This window comes from Mya arenaria, chromosome 8, assembly GCF_026914265.1.
Source record: "Mya arenaria isolate MELC-2E11 chromosome 8, ASM2691426v1".
Classification (NCBI taxonomy): domain Eukaryota; kingdom Metazoa; phylum Mollusca; class Bivalvia; order Myida; family Myidae; genus Mya; species Mya arenaria.
Genome location: NC_069129.1, coordinates 30,089,764 through 30,109,704, shown reverse-complemented (window position 1 = coordinate 30,109,704; position 19,941 = coordinate 30,089,764). Strand labels below are relative to the sequence as shown.

At 36.2% G+C, this 19,941-nt stretch overlaps 1 protein-coding gene across 5 annotated transcripts in view; it reads left to right on the top strand.

Moving 5' to 3' along the window:
- The window catches only part of LOC128243763 (ankyrin repeat domain-containing protein 27-like), a 39,784-nt gene extending 22,429 nt beyond the window's left edge, over positions 1-17,355 (top strand). For 2 of the 5 annotated variants that reach the window (XM_052961694.1, XM_052961695.1), the window contains exons 14-27: positions 2,678-2,773; positions 4,589-4,778; positions 5,960-6,099; positions 7,113-7,205; positions 8,992-9,100; positions 9,504-9,661; positions 9,894-10,010; positions 10,185-10,364; positions 12,222-12,353; positions 12,756-12,944; positions 14,498-14,617; positions 15,318-15,476; positions 15,843-15,972; positions 16,311-17,354. In XM_052961694.1, the coding sequence (XP_052817654.1) occupies positions 2,678-2,773; positions 4,589-4,778; positions 5,960-6,099; positions 7,113-7,205; positions 8,992-9,100; positions 9,504-9,661; positions 9,894-10,010; positions 10,185-10,364; positions 12,222-12,353; positions 12,756-12,944; positions 14,498-14,617; positions 15,318-15,476; positions 15,843-15,972; positions 16,311-17,131 (2,634 nt within the window). In that variant the 3' untranslated portion in view covers positions 17,132-17,354. The other 3 variants (XM_052961696.1, XM_052961697.1, XM_052961698.1) reach the window with 3 other exon arrangements.
- The last annotated feature ends 2,586 nt before the right edge of the window (positions 17,356-19,941 follow it).

Here is a 19,941-nt window from a genome sequence, read left to right as displayed (position 1 = left end):
ATTGACCAGGTAAGTTGGCCATGAATGAAAAAACATTGAGGATAGTCATATGAAACTTGGCCATAACTTTTTTTTCAAGACATTCAAATGAAACTTGGTACACATATTGTGAAAGACACCACACATCCATAGGAAGACACTACACACATCCATAGGAAGGCCATTAACTATGGCATTTTTTTTTTAAGTTCTACTTCTTGAAAAGAATGAACAGGCAATTATTGGCATTTGCTTTGTGGCTCTCTGTTTTTTTTTCTTTTTTACTGCTTAAAAAGATATCAGATATTTTAGCCTCCTAAATTTCATGGGTTGATTTTTTAATTTTGGAGTTTTGTATTCTTGTGTTGAAATGTGTTTAGCAAATATTTTTGATAATATAACGAAGGAAAGTGTTGATCTAGAATGGACTTATATATTTTGGTCATTCCTACAGCTTTTGAACTTAGTACTGATACAACCTGCCAACGAATTTAGCACAGAAAGGATTTCACATGTAGCTTTGCATCTGGTGCAGCTTCTTAGCAAAATATGTTGGCCATTCAAAAAATATATAGACACTGTATAACATTAAACGTTGATTCTGATTATATTTACATTGGTAAATATGGTTATATTTACAGAAAGTTTGGTACAAATTAGTTAAAAATAATTTTAGCTCTTGTATGTCTCCCCCCATATATATAATTATATATTTATCAAATGTCACGTAACTCAGACAACCACTGGGGGAGACATCTATTCAAAAACAACTTTCTAGATTCAAATTATACCTAGTATCATTATAATTATGTTTCTCGTACATAAATGTTTAACCCCAAAAACATTTACATACAACGTTTTTTACAAGTAACACAATGGTCAAAACACCAAAAAGTAAATGCAATTTTCCTATTGTTCTTCGCTTATATTTTCACTAAATTATCGTCCTAGTCCCTAAAATCGCGACCAACCTTGATTCGCGGCCATCTTTGTTTTTACCTGGTTATCCCGTGAAATGCACGTATCTGCAAAGCTATGACGTCATTTTTACTACAAACTATTTACAAGAGTAGATGCTTTCAAACTTGCGAAAAAATATCTTTAAAACAGATAAATTCACTTGAAACAATGGTTAACACTGCAAACAACGTAGTTTTACTAATCCCAAATTAATTGCCATAGAAACCAATCATATTTGCCACATAACATCCTTAAAAATTCGCTGGTTATTTCGTCTGCTTTGTATACATTTTATCAATGACAGTCACGTGACCTAAATTCTTGTAGGAAGGCAAAGCAAACTTATAATATGTGTTTTCATGACCCATAGTCTTAGTGTCAAAATAAAGAAATTAGTGAGTGTTAATTTCTGTTTTAGGTGCATCCCTAAGCAGTGATAAAGCAGATCATAATTTATTTCCAACTGCCCTTAAACATGCTTATGTACAAAATGATCAGAGAGGAAGGCACTTATGTCCTTAAGTCATCAAGAATGTTCAGTGTTCCTGAAAATACACTTAAAGAGACAGTTTTGTCTTTGGGTTAAATTATACTTTCCCCCACTACAGGTAATTTGACATGATTTAATGTTTTATGTTTACAAAATACTGTAAATCTTTTATTACAAGTTGAAATTTTGAAATTAACATTTTTAAAGATATGTTTGACTGTTTTTCTCAAAAAACAATTGATCAAAATAGTGTTGGCCTAATTAAAACGTGCTGACAATTAGATTACGTCAGAGCTCGCGAATCAAGGTACTAGAATCAAGATGGCGGCCTAGTTTCAGTGTCTGTACTCTGTTGACATTATTTACGTGAACTTTTGACCGTTTGTTCTTAAATACTTGTGGAAATATGGATAAATAAATGGCATGTCTGACAAAAGTAGTTAAATTATTTCATTGTTTTGCTCAACTTTATTATTTTTTATTTATTCCTTACATCCGCGAATCATGGTTAGTCGAGGATATATGAGAAGACATCAAAACTTGACGAGTAATTAAGAAAACTGCATATTTTTAAAAAAAATCTCATAAATCACATCTTGCCATCTTTATAACACATTCGGAACTTGTCTGCCATTTTCCATCAAAAACCACCTGGAATGTATAAAGATAGCTAACAAAATCTTAACATTGAACTACTCTGCAGGTAGATCATGTAGTAATTTCAATTTAGCAGTTGAACTTCATGACTATAGTCTTGGGGATCTTAACTATTTATGCAATAATACACTTCACTGGAACTTCATGACTTTACTCTTGGGGATCTTAACTATTTATGCAATAATACACTTCACTGGAACTTCATGACTTTACTCTTGGGGATCTTAACTATTTATGCAATAATACACTTCACTGGCATTTAATTTAAACGTAGTAATTCATACTTCACATTAAAACACTACAATTGATTATTACTGTTATTTCAAATTTTACAAACTACTTCTACTAATGTAACATTTTTTTCGATGGAAAATGGCCGAGGAGTTCCAAATTCTTTATAACACTGAAACAAGCAATTACCTTCTAATCCTTTTAACTGTATTTTAAAGATGGCTATATGCTGATACATTAAATATTCTAGTGGTCTGTTCATTGGATGATATTTAGTATTGCTGTATTGACTTTGAAACACCATGAAACACTAGGACTCGAGCCCATGACCTCTTGTTCATATGAATACCTAATTTTTAGACAAACACAAAGCCAACAGTCCCAAGACGAGAGCCTGGCTACACGAGGCAAGGATCCACCGGGTCTCTCACCTCTACCAAGGAAAAGTTCTTCCAGGTAACTTTGAGGTGTACATCTCAACTTCTTTTTTAGACAAATACAAAGCCATCGGTTATTGTGTGAGAGCGTAGAGCTCTACATGAGGCAGGAGTCCACCGAGTCTCAAATTTCATCAAGAAGAAGCTCTTTCACCTATGTTTTTGTGGTCATATGGATGTATGCAACCTGGTGTCTGTATTTTGGGAACCATGTTAGGCACTGGCCACAAAACATTTTATGCTTTCGTTTTCAAAGATGTTTTTCTTTGAACTACTAAAACATGGTGCATTTTTTTTTGTATGCTAAAAATACACAAATTCAGCTGAAAGTATCAAAGGATTTTTTCTTTTTACTCGAAGGTTTATTCACTGTGATTGAAATTTGCACTTGCCCGAAGGTAAAATTTTAGGTAAATGGTTTTTGGGTTTTTGGTAGAAATTTTCCATATTCCTATGACTATTTGAAGTCAGACTTAAATAATTTTTTAAATGGTATTTTACATAAAAATACATGGAAAATCTGCATTATTAAGACTGCATTCAAAAGACCATACATGCCATATTTTCTGGAGACCATTCAGGGGGATTTGTTCAGAAAGGCTGAACATTCAAGGGGATTTTGGTAGTATTCAGGTTTAAGTTGTCGAAATTTCAAAGTATTTTTAGATGCAAAAGTATGAAAATATGTATTCATATATATTTTGCTCTGAAAACCTTTTTCATTATACAGAATTATTTTATGTCATGATTTATCATATTCTTATGATACACTGTAATACTGTAAATTAAATTTAACTTTCTCCAAAGTCTTTAAAAAAATTCTGCTTAATACTATCAGCTATGATGATGTTCAGACACTAAGAGAATGGAATGAAAATTATCAATTTCTTCCTTTTCCAAAATAGTAATATTTCTTTGCCTTTGATCATTACTTCAAGTTAATTGATCACTTATTGTTAATGTCTCCCTTTGGCATTTATCAAACCTTTTTTGTACAGTCATTTCACCCTGTTTGTTTCTTTACATTCAGTTTCCCTCAAATACTGTGTTTTGCTTTGTCATAATTGCCTGATGTAAATTATCTAAACAATTTTTTTTTATTTTTTTTTTAAATTCCGGGCAATTTTTTTCTCCCACCTCAGATAAGTAGATCCAATAATTTAACCATGCTAGATATTCTTATCTTGCCCACAGGCGAAGATAAAATGCTGGTATGGAACTCCTTTTTAATGGTCACCACATTATAATTACCTCCCTTGTTGAAGACTCTGGTTAGTAGCATCAAGGAAATCTTTTCTTATGGTAATATTTAGAACGCTAATTAATTATTTCATGCTTCAAATGTCACCATATAACAGTTTTCACGCACCATTCAAGAAATAATGCTTTTTTTTTCTTAGAACTATTTAATAAGACCGATTTAACATTAACCGGATCACTGTGCGTATATCCATGACAACCACGTGCTATCGCATATCCATACGCAATTATTTTCACTAAGCACAAAAGAGTTCCAGCAAAAAATGCATTTTTACTTAATTTTGTTTAACTGAGGTGGGAGAAAAAGGCATTTACCATAGACGCTCATGTAAGATAGTTTTATCCCAACCCTCGCACAGGGTGTTTTGCAGAAACTTGGTAAACCTCATAAACACCCTACGCTCGGTTTGGAATGAACCTATCTTACACTCTCGGCCATGGAAGATACTTATAACCTCCCGCCGGGAGACCGGGGGATGGATCGAAATTCCGGGAAATTTTCCCCCCCACTGGGGGTTATGGCATGTATAAAAAGACATACCATTTAATTAATGAATACATCTATCCTTTTCAGTATGTGCAATATGGGGATGAGGCTGCAGTTAAGATGATGTTGAAGAAACCCACAAGTGAGGCAGACAACATTTTGTCCAAAATGTGCCATCCACTGTGTACCTGTGAAAAATGTGCAGAGTTACAGAGCAAGTCCTCACAGAATTCAGGGGCTGTTACTCCAATTGTCAGAGATGATATGGGGCGCACTGGTAAATATACATGAAGCTGGTTTGTATTGTAGGAAAAAAACTGGTACAACTGAATTGTATAGCCATTATTGTTGGGCAAACAGGACTAGACACCAGATGATAAAATTGCAAGAAAAAATGGAAATTGTCAAAAAATTACATAAAATTGACATCGTTGTGTACAACACATTGAATCTTACTTACTGATTTATTACAGCACATATGACACATGCATCTTTCGCAGTTTTTGTGCATTTTTCTTTTTCGAAATTTTCTTGGGTTGTCTACTAAATCCCAGTAAGTTTAAAAATAGCGTCAATATATATATTAATACTCATAACCAGATATAATTTAAACTGGGAAACCATTATGTGCTAGTTTTAAACAGGGTAACTCAGATGAGTCAGTATCATGATTGTTGTGTTTTTTCTTTTAATCACGATTGTATTATCGGCCTCCTACTAGCTGGCATTTATAATTCAAGGCTTGTTATGAGAAAATACTGTATTTGCTGATTTTTGGACCATTTGGTGTCTTGTCATTATAATGCTTGTCATAATAGTTTTAACACACACACGCACGCACGCACACATGCACGCACACACACACACATGTATGCTGGTCATACACATGCCTTTATCAACTAAGAACAATTGAAAAGTAATTAAATGTGTTACTTGTTCTTGCTTTTACATTGAATAAATTAATTTGTCATTAGCCATTAGTAAAAGAATGCAACATGGAGAGATAGTTGCTCAAACTTTTCTACAATTAATATACTTTTTTTTCATGAAATTTAGAAAATAGTTTGCCTGCAATTTTTTTTTTGTTTCCTCTGCTTTTGCTGAAAATTGGTGCGAGCTGGTGATTTTTTTCGTTTTCTTGTGTTTTAAAACAGGAGCTTAATGATTAATATTAAGAATGATACAGGACTTGTGTCAAAACATTTGAACCTTATTTTCTTTGAATTTAACCTTTATGGAATTGCCCAACTGAATATTCATTTTATGTAACTGTTTTAGTCTTACTGATGTTAACTCTGAGACAAGTTTTTTTCATAATTGATGTATTTTGACTGTTTTTTTATAACTCTAAATATGCCACCATCTTGAAGTGGAAAAAAATGGCAATTAGTGGAGCAATGAACATGTGACATATGGAAACTGATGGAAACTTAAAAGTGACTTTAATCTTCACTTCAGCCCTTCACCTTGCGGCATTCTATGGTCAGGCGGGCCTAATTGATATTCTTGTGAAGTTAAGATGTCTCACAGATGCCTCAGACTACCTTGGATGTACTCCGCTACACATGGCCACCTTAAAGGGACACCAAAACGTCATAGTAAGAAAAAAGAATATGTTAGATGTGTCTGCCACAGTTTTAAGTATGAGAGCTTAAAGTAATGCTTGTCAAGTTGGTTATTTGGTCGTTTGAATGTATGTCTTTAGCTCTCCTAGTCTTTTGGAAAATTAACCAGATCCGCCCATGCATGACTTGATTATGGCCCTGGATAAAAATATACTCTAAGGGAGACAACTTGTACAGATAGTAGTGTAGTGTTACTCTCTCTTTGCCCTTTGTTACAAATAAGCAGGAAAATATATGGTTCACGGATTGCTTCCCTTTGAATGTGTGTTCAATACATTGCCTCTTACAAGTATGCACATGTTTTGGATAAAAAAAATACCAAAAAAGTCATGCCAGTAGAGCATAGGGTCTTATGGGCTCTTCTTTCCAAATTTTAAAATGAATTGCCATTTGGAAATTAAGTTGTTTAAGTTCTAAAAGCCTGAAAGTTATTAGTTATAAAGCGTATTCGATTATATACAGTGTGCATAATTATACCTCTGCCTCACAAAGAAGATAGGAGGCTATAACGGAAATAACGTGTATCATGACATTTGTCTATCCTGCTTTTATTTCCCATCCATAACTTTATCATTCTTGGTGGGATTTCGAAATAATTCAGCTGAAGTCTCCACCATAAGAATAATATATTATATGATGGTGTATTATGCCCAAGACACAGGCACATATCAGTAAAAAATGAATCATAATAAGGTACATGAATAAGAAATGTCAGGAAAAAAATGTGTGCCAGTATTTTTGAGTACAATGAAAGTTATTATATAAAACCAATGACTAGAAATTAAGGCAGGTTTTCAAAAAGACAGGGTGCTGCAGAAAAGAGAACAGGGTTTTATGGGAGAAAAGGGCACATTGAACCAGGCTGTGAAGTATTTAATCATAATATGAATTTCACAAAAAAAAATAGTAGGAATCGTGCGCATTTGAAGTAATCAAAGGCTTCTACTGCCAAATATGTCAAGTTAAGTTTTATGAATTTATTTCAGTTGCTGTTGGTCCATTTTGGAGCAGATATCAGTGTCGCAGACAATGAAGGAAACACACCCCTCCATCTGTGTGCAAAGAATGGACATGAGGATGTATTTCAACTTTTTTTAAATAGCATTATAAAATGATAACAACTTTTTTGAGATCAAACATTTAAAATCATGATATAATACACTCCTCAAAATAATTTAAGGACCACTATTTCATACCATTATTTTGAATCAGTACAGGTATTGATAATTTATCCATTGAAGTACAAGTATACATGGGTGTATAGGGTACATGTAGAACACAGTTAATCGTGCTTAACTGCACAGGTAAATTGAGGATTTTGGATATTGTTTGGGTCACCCTGCGATACTGAGTGATTCCTACCATTCTTTAAAACAGTCGGTTTTGTAGTGTAACTGGTTAAACACATTATTGTGTAAAGTTTGGATAGTTTCAGACTTGAACAGTAATTTTACGGCAATTATGCCCCTAAGGAGACATTTACCGCTTGGTGATATGGAACGAATTGTTGGAATGATGTTCGTCACATTGGACGTCAGTTTAACGTTAGCCATACTGTGGGCACTGTGGTCGGTCATGTGTGGCAGAGGTACCTGGATACTGGCTCTGTTGTTGAACGATCAGGAAGAGGTCGTACAAGGAAAACAACGGACTGTGGTGAACGTTATATTGTTAATATGGCTAAACGTGGGAGGTTCGAATCCGCTAAAACATTGATGCAAACTTCCGTGTGGCATCTGGGATTTGAATCTGTGAACAAACTGTAAAAAACAGACTTCACGCTGCCAATATTCGTGCTCGGAGGCCAGCTGTCCGCCCTCCATTGAAACCAGGCCACAGGAGGTTAAGGTTGGCTTTTTCTCAATCCACCAAAACATTCCACTAACTAAGACTCTGGTCAGTCCTGTTTACTGATGAGTCGTAGTTTGGTGTTGCCTTCAATGACGGCAGGAGACGTGTGTGGCGACAGAAAACTGAGCGATTCAAGGACTGTTGCATTCAGGAACACGATAGGTTCGGTGGCCTTGTTAGTACTTGTTTGGGGTGGGGTCTCATATGATGGTTCTACTGACTTGTACGTCATCCAAAACGGTTCTTTGACCGGTGTTCGCTATCGAGATGAGATCCTTGATGCATTTGTGCGACCTTATGCTGGTGCTATTGGCCAGGACTTGGTGCTTATGGACGATAACGCCCGTCCGCACCGGGCTCGTGTTGTCAATGACTACATTGAACGCGAAGGAATAGAGGACTGGACTGGCCTGCCCGCTCTCCTGATCTTAATCCAATAGAGCATGTATGGGACATTCTCCAATGACAGATCAGCGCCGCCAGCTCAACCACAGACCCGGGAGGACCTAACACAAGCGCTCATTGAGGAGTGGGGAAGAATTCCTCGACCTGCAATCAGGAAATTGATTCGCAGCTTCAATTCCAGGTTTAGGGCTGTGATTGCCCTAGAGATGGTCACACGCAATATGAACTTTACTTGGTGTGGGACTTTCAACATGTAACATTGCTGTTTGTAAAATTGCATGCCCCACCCACCGATATGCAAACGTTCAACTTTAGGCCTTTTGATCTCAAATGTGTTTACCATTTTTATTCGCTATTACGTACTTTTACAATTGTTAACTACAGATATCATGTAGTTCATATATTAAATTGTTTTGTTTGTAATAATTAAATTGATGAAATTATAGCCCTTTAATTTTGTGGTCGTTAAATTATTTTGAGGAGTATAGTTCAAGCTGATCATTTGACGTTATGCAAAATATCAATGTTGAAGGCCCATTAAATGCATTTTGAATGTAAACAAACGTCAAATAGGTTGTATTTTGGCTGAATGATTAGCAATTATTTCAGTGTGTGAAAGCGATCCTTTTCCTGGACATATTGAAGAGTCGACTGAACGTGAACGCCCAGAATGACATGGGAGATACTCCACTACATCTAGCAGCCAAGTGGGGATATGGTAGGGTTTTTTATTGTATACATCATGCTTTACAAAGAAACAGGCAATGTTCTTATGATGTTAACATGTTGACCTCTTTGTTAGAATGAATTCCTCATTAAGTTTATATCGTTGATTCTTCGCTTTTTGTATAAGATAATAAATACAATTTAAATGAAGCGAAGACCTTCTCAAGTATTCATGCAATATGATGTTTTTTGTAATAGCACAATTATGCCTTACATGCAGGATTCTTACAAAGTATCAAATGACAATATGCAGATGTACAGCAATGCTTGTTACTATGGCTTTGATTATTCTTAGGATTTGCCCATTGTTTATTTAGAACACTAAGTCTTGGGTTTGGCCAGCAGTGCTTTTTTATGCATTTTTAAATTCACCACTTTAAACTCACTTTCCTCAGAGGGGATTGTGAACTTTCTTCTGGAATCTGAGGCTGACCCCAGAGTTCGCAACCGTAAACGTCAGACTCCACTCAACGTGGCCCAAAACCCTGACATCAAGAAAGCCCTGCAGATTGTGCTAGATGACCCTCCACCATTGATCTACAGGCACCCAGAGGTAGATTTGGGCTGAGGCTTAACCTAATGAGATTTTTACCAGAGCTTATTGAAGTAGTTTTAGCTCGTAAGTTTTAAAATCAAGGCAAATTGAGATGTTTTCATTAAGATTGACAAACAAAAAGTGCAACAATTTTTTTTTTTTACTGTAACCTGGAATGAGACGGTACTTATGTTTTAAATAAATGTGCAACAGTAAGTTATTATGAAAATCCCATATCTGCCCATTGCAGTCCACCATCAAACCAGTACATTATTCCAAAGGAACTGTTACACCTAATCCAAAAAACACCATCCCCACCCTGTCCCCAGCTCCAACCCCTAATGGTCAAGATGACCAGTCACCCGAGGTATGTGCTTGTTCTGTAAGTGTTGTTGTTTCATTTTCACCCTCAGGTTAGTTGATTGTTTCTTTTGCTCAGGACTTCAACTGATTCACCTTGCATAGCTCAATTTTCAAAGTAAAAAGAAGATGCCATCTGACAACAATTGGAGAGCATAATTTTTCATGTGGTGTTTTTCAGACCCCGCATGGCTTTGAAATTGTGGATGTTAGAGACAGATCCCCTGTTCAACTGGTAGATAACTCCAGTAAGGAAATGATGTCACCAAGAACTCCAGTAGTTGCCTCCCTTGATCAGGCAGAAAACACACGGCAAGTAGAGAAATTGTTCAAGGCCATAGCTGCAAAGGATATTGAACTGGTATGTTTTTATGCCCCCTTTTGAAAAAAGTGGGGTATATTGTTTTGCACATGTCGGTCGGTCGGTCGGTCGGTCGGTCGGTCTGTCTGTCGGTCGGTCGGTCGGAATACCAAATGGTTTCCGATCAATAACTTGAGAACGCTTTGACCGAGGGACCTCATACTTGGTATGTGTATTGGTCATCACCAGCAGATGAACCCTATTGATTTTGAGGTCAGTGGGTCAAAGGTCAAGGTCAGTGTGACCTTTACATGAAAAACGGTTTCCGATCAATAACTTGAGAACGCTTTGACCGAGGGACCTCATACTTGGTATGTGTATTGGTCATCACCAGCAGATGAACCCTATTGATTTTGAGGTCAGTGGGTCAAAGGTCAAGGTCAGTGTGACCTTTACATGAAAAACGGTTTCCGATCAATAACTTGAGAACGCTTTGACCCAGGGACCTCATACTAGGTAGGTGTATTGGTCATGACCAGCAGATGAACCCTATTGATTTTGAGGTCAGTGGGTCAAAGGTCAAGGTCAGTGTGACCTTAACATGAAAAACGGTTTCCGATCAATAACTTGAGAACGCTTTGACCGAGGGACCTCATACTTGGTATGTGTATTGGTCATCACCAGCAGATGAACCCTATTGATTTTGAGGTCAGTGGGTCAAAGGTCAAGGTCAGTGTAACCTTAACATGAAAAACGGTTTCCGATCAATAACTTGAGAACGCTTTGACCCAGGGACCTCATACTAGGTAGGCTTATTGGTCATGACCAGCAGATGAACCCTATTGATTTTGAGGTCAGTGGGTCAAAGGTCAAGGTCAGTGTGACCTTAACATGAAAAACGGTTTCCGATCAATAACTTGAGAACGCTTTGACCCAGGAACCTCATACTTGGTATGTGTATTGGTCATCACCAGCAGATGAACCCTATTGATTTTGAGGTCAGTGGGTCAAAGGTCAAGGTCAGTGTGACCTTTACATGAAAAACGGTTTCCGATCAATAACTTGAGAACGCTTTGACCCAGGAACCTCATACTTGGTAGGTGTATTGGTCATGACCAGCAGATGAACCCTATTGATTTTGAGGTCAGTGGGTCAAAGGTCAAGGTCAGTGTGACCTTTACATGAAAAACGGTTTCCGATCAATAACTTGAGAACGCTTTGACCCAGGAACCTCATACTTGGTAGGTGTATTGGTCATGACCAGCAGATGAACCCTATTGATTTTGAGGTCAGTGGGTCAAAGGTCAAGGTCAGTGTGACCTTAACATGAAAAACGGTTTCCGATCAATAACTTGAGAACGCTTTGACCCAGGGACCTCATACTAGGTAGGCTTATTGGTCATGACCAGTAGATGACCTGCCTCATATGCATCCAATGACAAATCAGCTGTCATTTCAGTCCATGCATATTTCATTCAATTGTCCAAATATTTCTGGCAACTTGGCGCTCAGGGGGCATAATGTTTGACAAACATCTCTTGTAATATTTTAAGTTTTTTTGAGTAGTTTCAAAATATTTGCATTTTTGCTGTCGACATTTCAACACTTATACATTGGTCATTACCAAACAAATCATTCAAAAAACATTCAAATAAAGCTAGCAAATGTTGTCACAGACAATATTGTAGGTCAATGACTCTATAATTATAATAAAGTTATGCCCTGTTTTTACTGAAATAAAACAGAAAATTGTTAGATTTCGCTCTGCTCAATTTTAGTTGATTATATCGATACAAATATCTTAGAAATATACTACATATAGTTCAACCCTCCCGTCTCTAATCATTCGATGTATCAAGTATGCGAAGTGTCAGCATAAGTTTGACCAATCAATTGTTTTATTATCTCTGCCGTCAGGTGAAATACCACTTTGGCTGGATGGATTCTGACACCAGTGAGAGTCCATCTCCAATATCCAGACAGGCGACGGCCTCAGATAAAATGTGTCACCCACTATGCCAGTGTGACAAATGTCTAGATATTCAAAAGGTGAGCATTTCCAGTCTTTATTTTTTGTCACTGGAAGCTGTCTGTAATATATAGTAAATATAGGCTTAATATGTAAGCCTTAAGAGGAAACATTTCAATAAAGAAATTAAAAGGCAGCATAAAAACCAGAAAGTTGAAATCAGTTTAAGCTTGTGTGTGCTTTAAAGTGTTGTTACAGTGCTCCTGTTTGCTTCTTTGGACATACATGTGATTTCTCTAAAATGTTCAAAATATTTTTTAAACAGTCTGTATCACATTGGCTTAATAAATCTAGAGACATGCCCCTCTGCCAACTGTGAAAAATATAAATGTGTTACATTTGCTTGCCAAGTTCTTTTGAAAAAATAGGCTTATGGGATCAGTTAAAGTTAAAACTTACTAATAATTCCAATATTGTTTTAGCATTCCAACATGAATTGTGTGTCCATTAACTGCCAGAGCAAGAGAGGATTTGCCCCATTGCACACGTGTGTTATAGAGAACAATCTAGAAGTGTTTACGCTACTGTTGAAAAAAGGAGCATTCGTTAACATACTGACAAACAAACATATTACTCCGCTACATCTCGCATGCCATCATGACCGGCCTCAGGTATGTTTGTTATTTATTATCTGTTGTTTTTTCTCAAAAAATGGTATTTCAAGGGTTAGGTGTTATTCAGTGCATCTTTGTTATTCCAAAATGAAAAGCGTTAATTAAAATCTAATTTGTTTATGCACCAGAATTAATGCATTTACTAGTTGCGTTTCATTATATACGTCAGTCCATTACTTTTTTGTTTCAGCTGTATTTAACTTAATTTTATTCGAAATGCGATGAAATCTCTCTGAAATGTACAGCAACCTAATGCTGAAATGTCACACTGAGAAGTTAATTGGCTATCGCACGACAGTAACAAGTTGGTAAGGGGGTCTTTTTGCAGCTACATGTAGATTCAATTAGTACAAAAATTTACAACTACTTAGCTGAACACGAAGCCGGAAGGGCAAAAATACCGAATGTCTGTAAATACTCAAAAAGCTGAGAGAATAGCTAAAATATGAGGTCTACGTTAAGGATTCTGAACCCCAAATCATCTTGTTCCGAAAAGTATATTTTTTAACATGTCTCTCTACTGGTATTTTGTCAGTGGAAACATGCTAATGAATGTGTTGTTTAAAAAAGAAAGATGATCAGACACTTTCTGTTGACTATCACTCAATTTCTATTCTAAATACATAGGAGATAGTGTTTGAACAGGTTGTATACAAGCACATCTTCAATCTTCTTCGTGATCAGACCTTTTTATTCCCTTTCAGTTCAGTTTTTTTTTCCTGCCGACTGCAATTTCAATCCACATAATTTCCTCCAAAATACAAGTCAGAACAGTGTTTTTTGATATCAGCAAAGCCTTTGACAAAATTTGACATTCTGGTCTGCATGTTATGTTACAAAGAATCTGGTTTTCGCGACAATTACTGCCATGGTTGTGATTATGATCTCACCAATAGCAAGCAACTTGTAGTTCTCCTCGGATCTTAATCAAGTTGGGTCTTTTTTGAGGCTTGGGGCAAAGATCTATTTAAGGTCACTTACTATCTATGATTTTCATGAACGACATTGATGTCAACTTCGGAAGAAATGTCAGACTATTTGCAAATGATACAAGTCTTTATATCCTTGTGGAAGAACCCTTACGGGCTACTGAAATACTTTAAAGAGACATCGATACTATTAGTACTTGGGCTAGTTACTTTTAACCCAGCGAAAACAATGTCCATTCTGTTCTCTAGAAAATGACAAGCTAATATCTATCCTGAGTTGTTTATGTATAACCAACAAAATTTCAGAATATAAATCTCAGAAGCACATTGGCTTTCTTCTGCATATTTGCTCTTTTTCCAACTGAGATCGGACTGTTATGATATATTATGCAATCGTTGAAGGCCCAAAAAGCTTATTTGTTGTACAAAATTTGATAAAAATACTATTTTTTGCCTTTCAAAATTTAAATGCGGTCATTAGGTATCTTAAATTCGCATATTTAGGGTACCTTGATTTTGCTAATGTGAGTCATTAGAAATGATCTTGTCCGTAATGCTGTTTGCTTAATACTTTGATCAATACTAGAATCAAATCATGAAATCAACAATACTTAAATTTAGATGGTGCAGTTGTTATTGCAATGCGGGGCGGATGTAAACCTACAGGACCAATATGGAGAGTTAGCCCTACACCTTGCGTGTGCCAAGTCTAGTCCAAATGTAGTACAACTGCTTATAAAGGTAAGAAGTTAAATGAACCATAACAAGCACAAAAAGTTCAGGTAAATTTTGAAACTTCAATGTGGGCATTTTGTCTAAAATATTTTACGTAATATGAAACGTTCCCATGACATGCAAAGTATATCTAACCATGGACATTTTTTTGTAAATTAACTTGATTGTAACTTATTTGTAAACGTTTAAGGGACTAGACACCAAATGATCCCAAAATCGGTCAATACGGTATTTTCTCATAACAGGCCGAGAATTGTCAATACGAGGTGATTCGTGGCCGACATCAGTTTACATGATTTAAAGATTATCATGTCTCACATGCTGTCTCAATCGAGTTTCCCCCTTTAAAAATGGTTTTACGATCACATTGCATGGCGTGTGATCGTTTCACAACCTAGCTGACAATAAAGATTTTAGTCGATGCGCTGACATTTTTAGCAGTGGTAATAGTTTTAGTTTTAATCGATCAATTTCTTCACCGATGATGATATGTCGGTCTCCATGTCTACGTACATGTTGTTACGCCGCAGTTTTCCGCTCCCATGCACTGTCCGTTATTTTGGTAACAATGTTATGTTTATTTAGCTATCAAGTCATTCGATTTGGTCTATAAATATATGACGTTATTGTTAACTTACTTGGTACTCGTCAAAAGAACAATGTTAACATTTGAGGTATGAACGTCATTATGCGTTTTTATTTGCAGAAAAACAGCAGACTTGACGTATGCAACACAAATGGCAACACGCCTCTCCACCATACTGCAATACGAGGCTGTTTTGAGTCAACCAAACTCCTGCTTCAGAACGGTGCCAGACCGGACGTTGTCAACAAACACAACCATTCACCACTGGATGTGGCAAAGGTGTTTTACTATACACATACAAACTTTTTATTTCGTAATACAAAGCCTCGGGCCCAAAAAAAGATATATTATAAATTTTACTAATTAAATGAAATACTCATTATTTTCACCTCTTCATGATTTAGTTACTAAAATTCACTTTGAGCGAAAAAAAGTTCATGTTACAATAATGATTAGACGGAAATCTAAATTTTGATCCATGGAATAAACTTTTGTTAAATGGAAATTATTGCACACAACAGTAATTAGGAAGTGAAGCTTTATTTTTTGTTTGAAGACATATAAAATAAGCAAAAGAATAAAACAGTTTGAAATCAGAATAAGCTTCTTGCAATAATAAAAAAATGTCAATATTTCTGATTCTAGAGTGAAGAAGTCAGACAACTTTTGCTTAAAGAATTAGAAACACTTCCCCCTATATCGGAGAAATCGGACACTAAAAACGAAGATATTTTTAACCATGGAGGTTTGAACACTGTTCATAAAGGTACTTTTGGTATGAAAACTATTGTACACATTTGGTCCGAAATTATTATGTAAGTGTATAAAATATGAGTAGTAAGTAAAATTGCATGTTAAATGTTTTTACCATATATTTTTGATTGCTTCATTACAAATACACATTCTACCAGAAATACTCTGCACAGTCATGTGGTAGATGACCCACAAATCTGATTTAAATATTTGTTACACCTTTTTTAAATTTAAACCCCTGGGACGAACGTTGACACCCACTTGCGGTGTTGATGTACAGGAAGTTTGAAACACTAACTTGGAATGAAAAAGTGCATGGTTTTAAAAGGAAATACTAAGTTGATGCTTTTTTTCTTACAGGCACTTTAAACAAGCCAGCAGACGGAGGCAGGCACCAGTCATCTGATCCAAAACTTTTAAATCAATCGTCTACTACTAGATGCCATTCTCTACACAAAAGTAGAACTTTTGACGGTGGGCCAGTAATAACGCCGGATAGAGAAAATTTAAGTCTTTCAATAAAAACTTTTGACAAACAAAGGAAACTTAAAAGGTCTAAGACCTTTGACCATAGCTCGCCAAATATAGATAATCCTGAATTAAAATTGTCGTTATCAATTCAGCACTTTGATAAAGTGAACAGTTTAAGACATGTTGAAATTACGGATAAAAGTCGTGCTATGTTAGAGCAATTGAAATTGCCACTAGAAATTCAGCATTTTGAAACCGGGACTCTGAAACACGTGGAGCCATTAGATAAAAGTAGTCCCATGTATATTTATGAAATAAGTCGTGATACAAGTTGCTATAGCGATTACTGTGATACTCCTATGGTCGAAAAAACAGAAGAGTTCCAATTCAAGGGAGATAAATTTGTTGACAAGTGTAGTAACACTGATTCAGATCAATCAACAGTTTCAAAAGAAAATATAACAGGAGAATCAGAAGTGTGTGAAACACCAGATGATACTTTATTTGAACATTCAAGAACTGGAGATCATGTTGATGAGTTGCAGCATGGTAGAGCGGTCACTAATAGTAGTGAATTAAAAAATGGCGGTGATGATATAGATGCATTTTTAAAAGAACGTGATACTACAGACAAAGTGCTATATGAACCGATATCTTCCATTAATTCTAGTATGGATTTGCCAGATGAAGATATTGAAAATTGCACCTGAAACGTTTGTTTCAGTGCGAACATTAATTGACCAAAATAATTGTATAATCTGTAAAGGAAATCAATAATGTGTCGTGGATTGTTTATGGATATACTATTTCAATTAACTGGTTTTTAATCAATAAATGTTATCTTGTTGTAAACCTTAAAGTTCATATGCGTGAGTCCAACCATAGGTCTTTGCCTAACCGAATTAAGATACCAGAACTGATTTCTACTATCAAAACAGACTCAAGGTTGAGTTATAACAGATTATGGCTGTCTGCAGAATTAAGCTTATACTAAATAGTGTTATCTAAAAACGTGATAATTGACAAGTATGTTCATACAATCATAATATCCTGCAATATATTTTTTATGCCCCCTTTTGAAAAAAGTGGGGTATATTGTTTTGCACATGTCGGTCGGTCGGTCGGTCTGTCTGTCTGTCGGTCGGTCGGTCGGAATACCAAATGGTTTCCGATCAATAACTTGAGAACGCTTTGACCGAGGGACCTCATACTTGGTATGTGTATTGGTCATCACCAGCAGATGAACCCTATTGATTTTGAGGTCAGTGGGTCAAAGGTCAAGGTCAGTGTGACCTTTACATGAAAAACGGTTTCCGATCAATAACTTGAGAACGCTTTGACCCAGGAACCTCATACTTGGTAGGTGTATTGGTCATGACCAGCAGATGAACCCTATTGATTTTGAGGTCAGTGGGTCAAAGGTCAAGGTCAGTGTGACCTTAACATGAAAAACGGTTTCCGATCAATAACTTGAGAACGCTTTGACCCAGGGACCTCATACTAGGTAGGCTTATTGGTCATGACCAGCAGATGAACCCTATTGATTTTGAGGTCAGTGGGTCAAAGGTCAAGGTCAGTGTGACCTTTACATGAAAAACGGTTTCCGATCAATAACTTGAGAACGCTTTGACCCAGGAACCTCATACTTGGTAGGTGTATTGGTCATGACCAGCAGATGAACCCTATTGATTTTGAGGTCAAAGGTCAAGGTCAGTGTGACCTTAACATGAAAAACGGTTTCCGATCAATAACTTGAGAACGCTTTGACCCAGGGACCTCATACTAGGTAGGCTTATTGGTCATGACCAGCAGATGAACCCTATTGATTTTGAGGTCAGTGGGTCAAAGGTCAAGGTCAGTGTGACTGTAAGCTGAAAAAAGGTTTTCTGATTGTCCATATTTTATTTTCTTATATAGTAGACAGTAGAAATTTATATGTCACTAAATGCATGAGTTGAAGTATCAGTTTTCAGTGAACATCTAGTTTAATTATGCCCCCCTTCGAAGCAGAGGGGTTATATAATTGCTTTGCACATGTCGGTCGGTCTGTTGGAAGACCAAAGCTTGTCCGAGTGATAACTCAACAATTCCCGGACCTATGGTCATCAAACTTGACATGAAGATTAGGTATGACCAGTAGATGACCTGCCTCATATGCATCCAATGACAAATCAGCTGTCATTTCAGTCCATGCATATTTCATTCAATTGTCCAAATATTTCTGGCAACTTGGCGCTCAGGGGGCATAATGTTTGACAAACATCTCTTGTTTATTAAATATTCGACAACGGAGATAAAACACTTCGATACATGCTTGTTGGTAAGAAAGCCATATTATAACTAAATGAAGCATAATGATCTTCCATCAGCTAAATAGAAGAAACGATTTAAAGCGTAACTGGGAATAGATCCTCCGTTCGTTTATTGACATGGCACTGAACTTCGAATGAGTCCTGGCTTTTATAATTGACATGACGTTAAACTTGGAGAAAGTCCGCCCTGACATGACGCTCAACTTGGAATAAGTCCGCCCTGACATGACGCTAAACTTGGAATAAGACCTCTTTTCAGTAAAAAATGGGACGATAAACTTGGAATAAGTCCGCCCTGACATGACGCTCAACTTGGAATAAGTAATCTCTCCAGTCAAAATTGGGACGTTAAACTTGGAATAAGTCCTCCCTTCGGTGATTGACATGACGCTACATTTGGAATAAATTTTCTCGTCGGTAATTGATTGGAGGCTAAACTTTACATAAGTCTTCCTATTGGCAATTGACATGACGCTAAATTTGGAATAAGTCCTCCCTTCGGTAATTCACATGACGCTAAATTTACATGTCGCTAAAATTTCCCTCTATGACGTTTATCTTTGAATAAGTCCTCCCTTCGGTATTTGAAAATACTTTAAACTTGGAATAAGTCCTTCTTTCGGGAATTGATATGATGTTAAAATTTAGTCCTCCCCTTTGATATTGATACTACGCTTTAATTTAAATAAGTCCTCTCGTTGGTAGTTGGTATGACGCTATACTTGGAAAAAGTCCTCAGCTCGGTAATTGGTATGATGCCATACTTGAAAAAAGACCTCTGCTCGGTTATTGGTATTGCACTATACTTGAAAAAAGACCTCTGCTCGGTTATTGATATGACGATATATTTGAAAAAAAGTCCTTCGCTCGGTAATTGGTATGATGCTATACTTTGAATAAGTCCTCCCTTTGGTAGTTGGTATGATGCTTTACTTAAAAAAGTCCTTAACTCGGTAATGGGTATAGCGCTATACTTGAAAAAAGACCTCAACTCGGTAATTGGTATAACGCCAAACTTTAAAAAAAGTACTCCGCTCGGTAATTGATATGACGCTATTCTTCAAATAAGTCCTTTATTCTGTAATTGATATGACGCTAATACTTAAATGGACGTTGTGATAATATTTTAAAAGGTCAAAAAAAAAATATAAAAAAATGAAACAATAAAATATTTAATAACTTTTAATTTTAATTAATAATATCTTGCG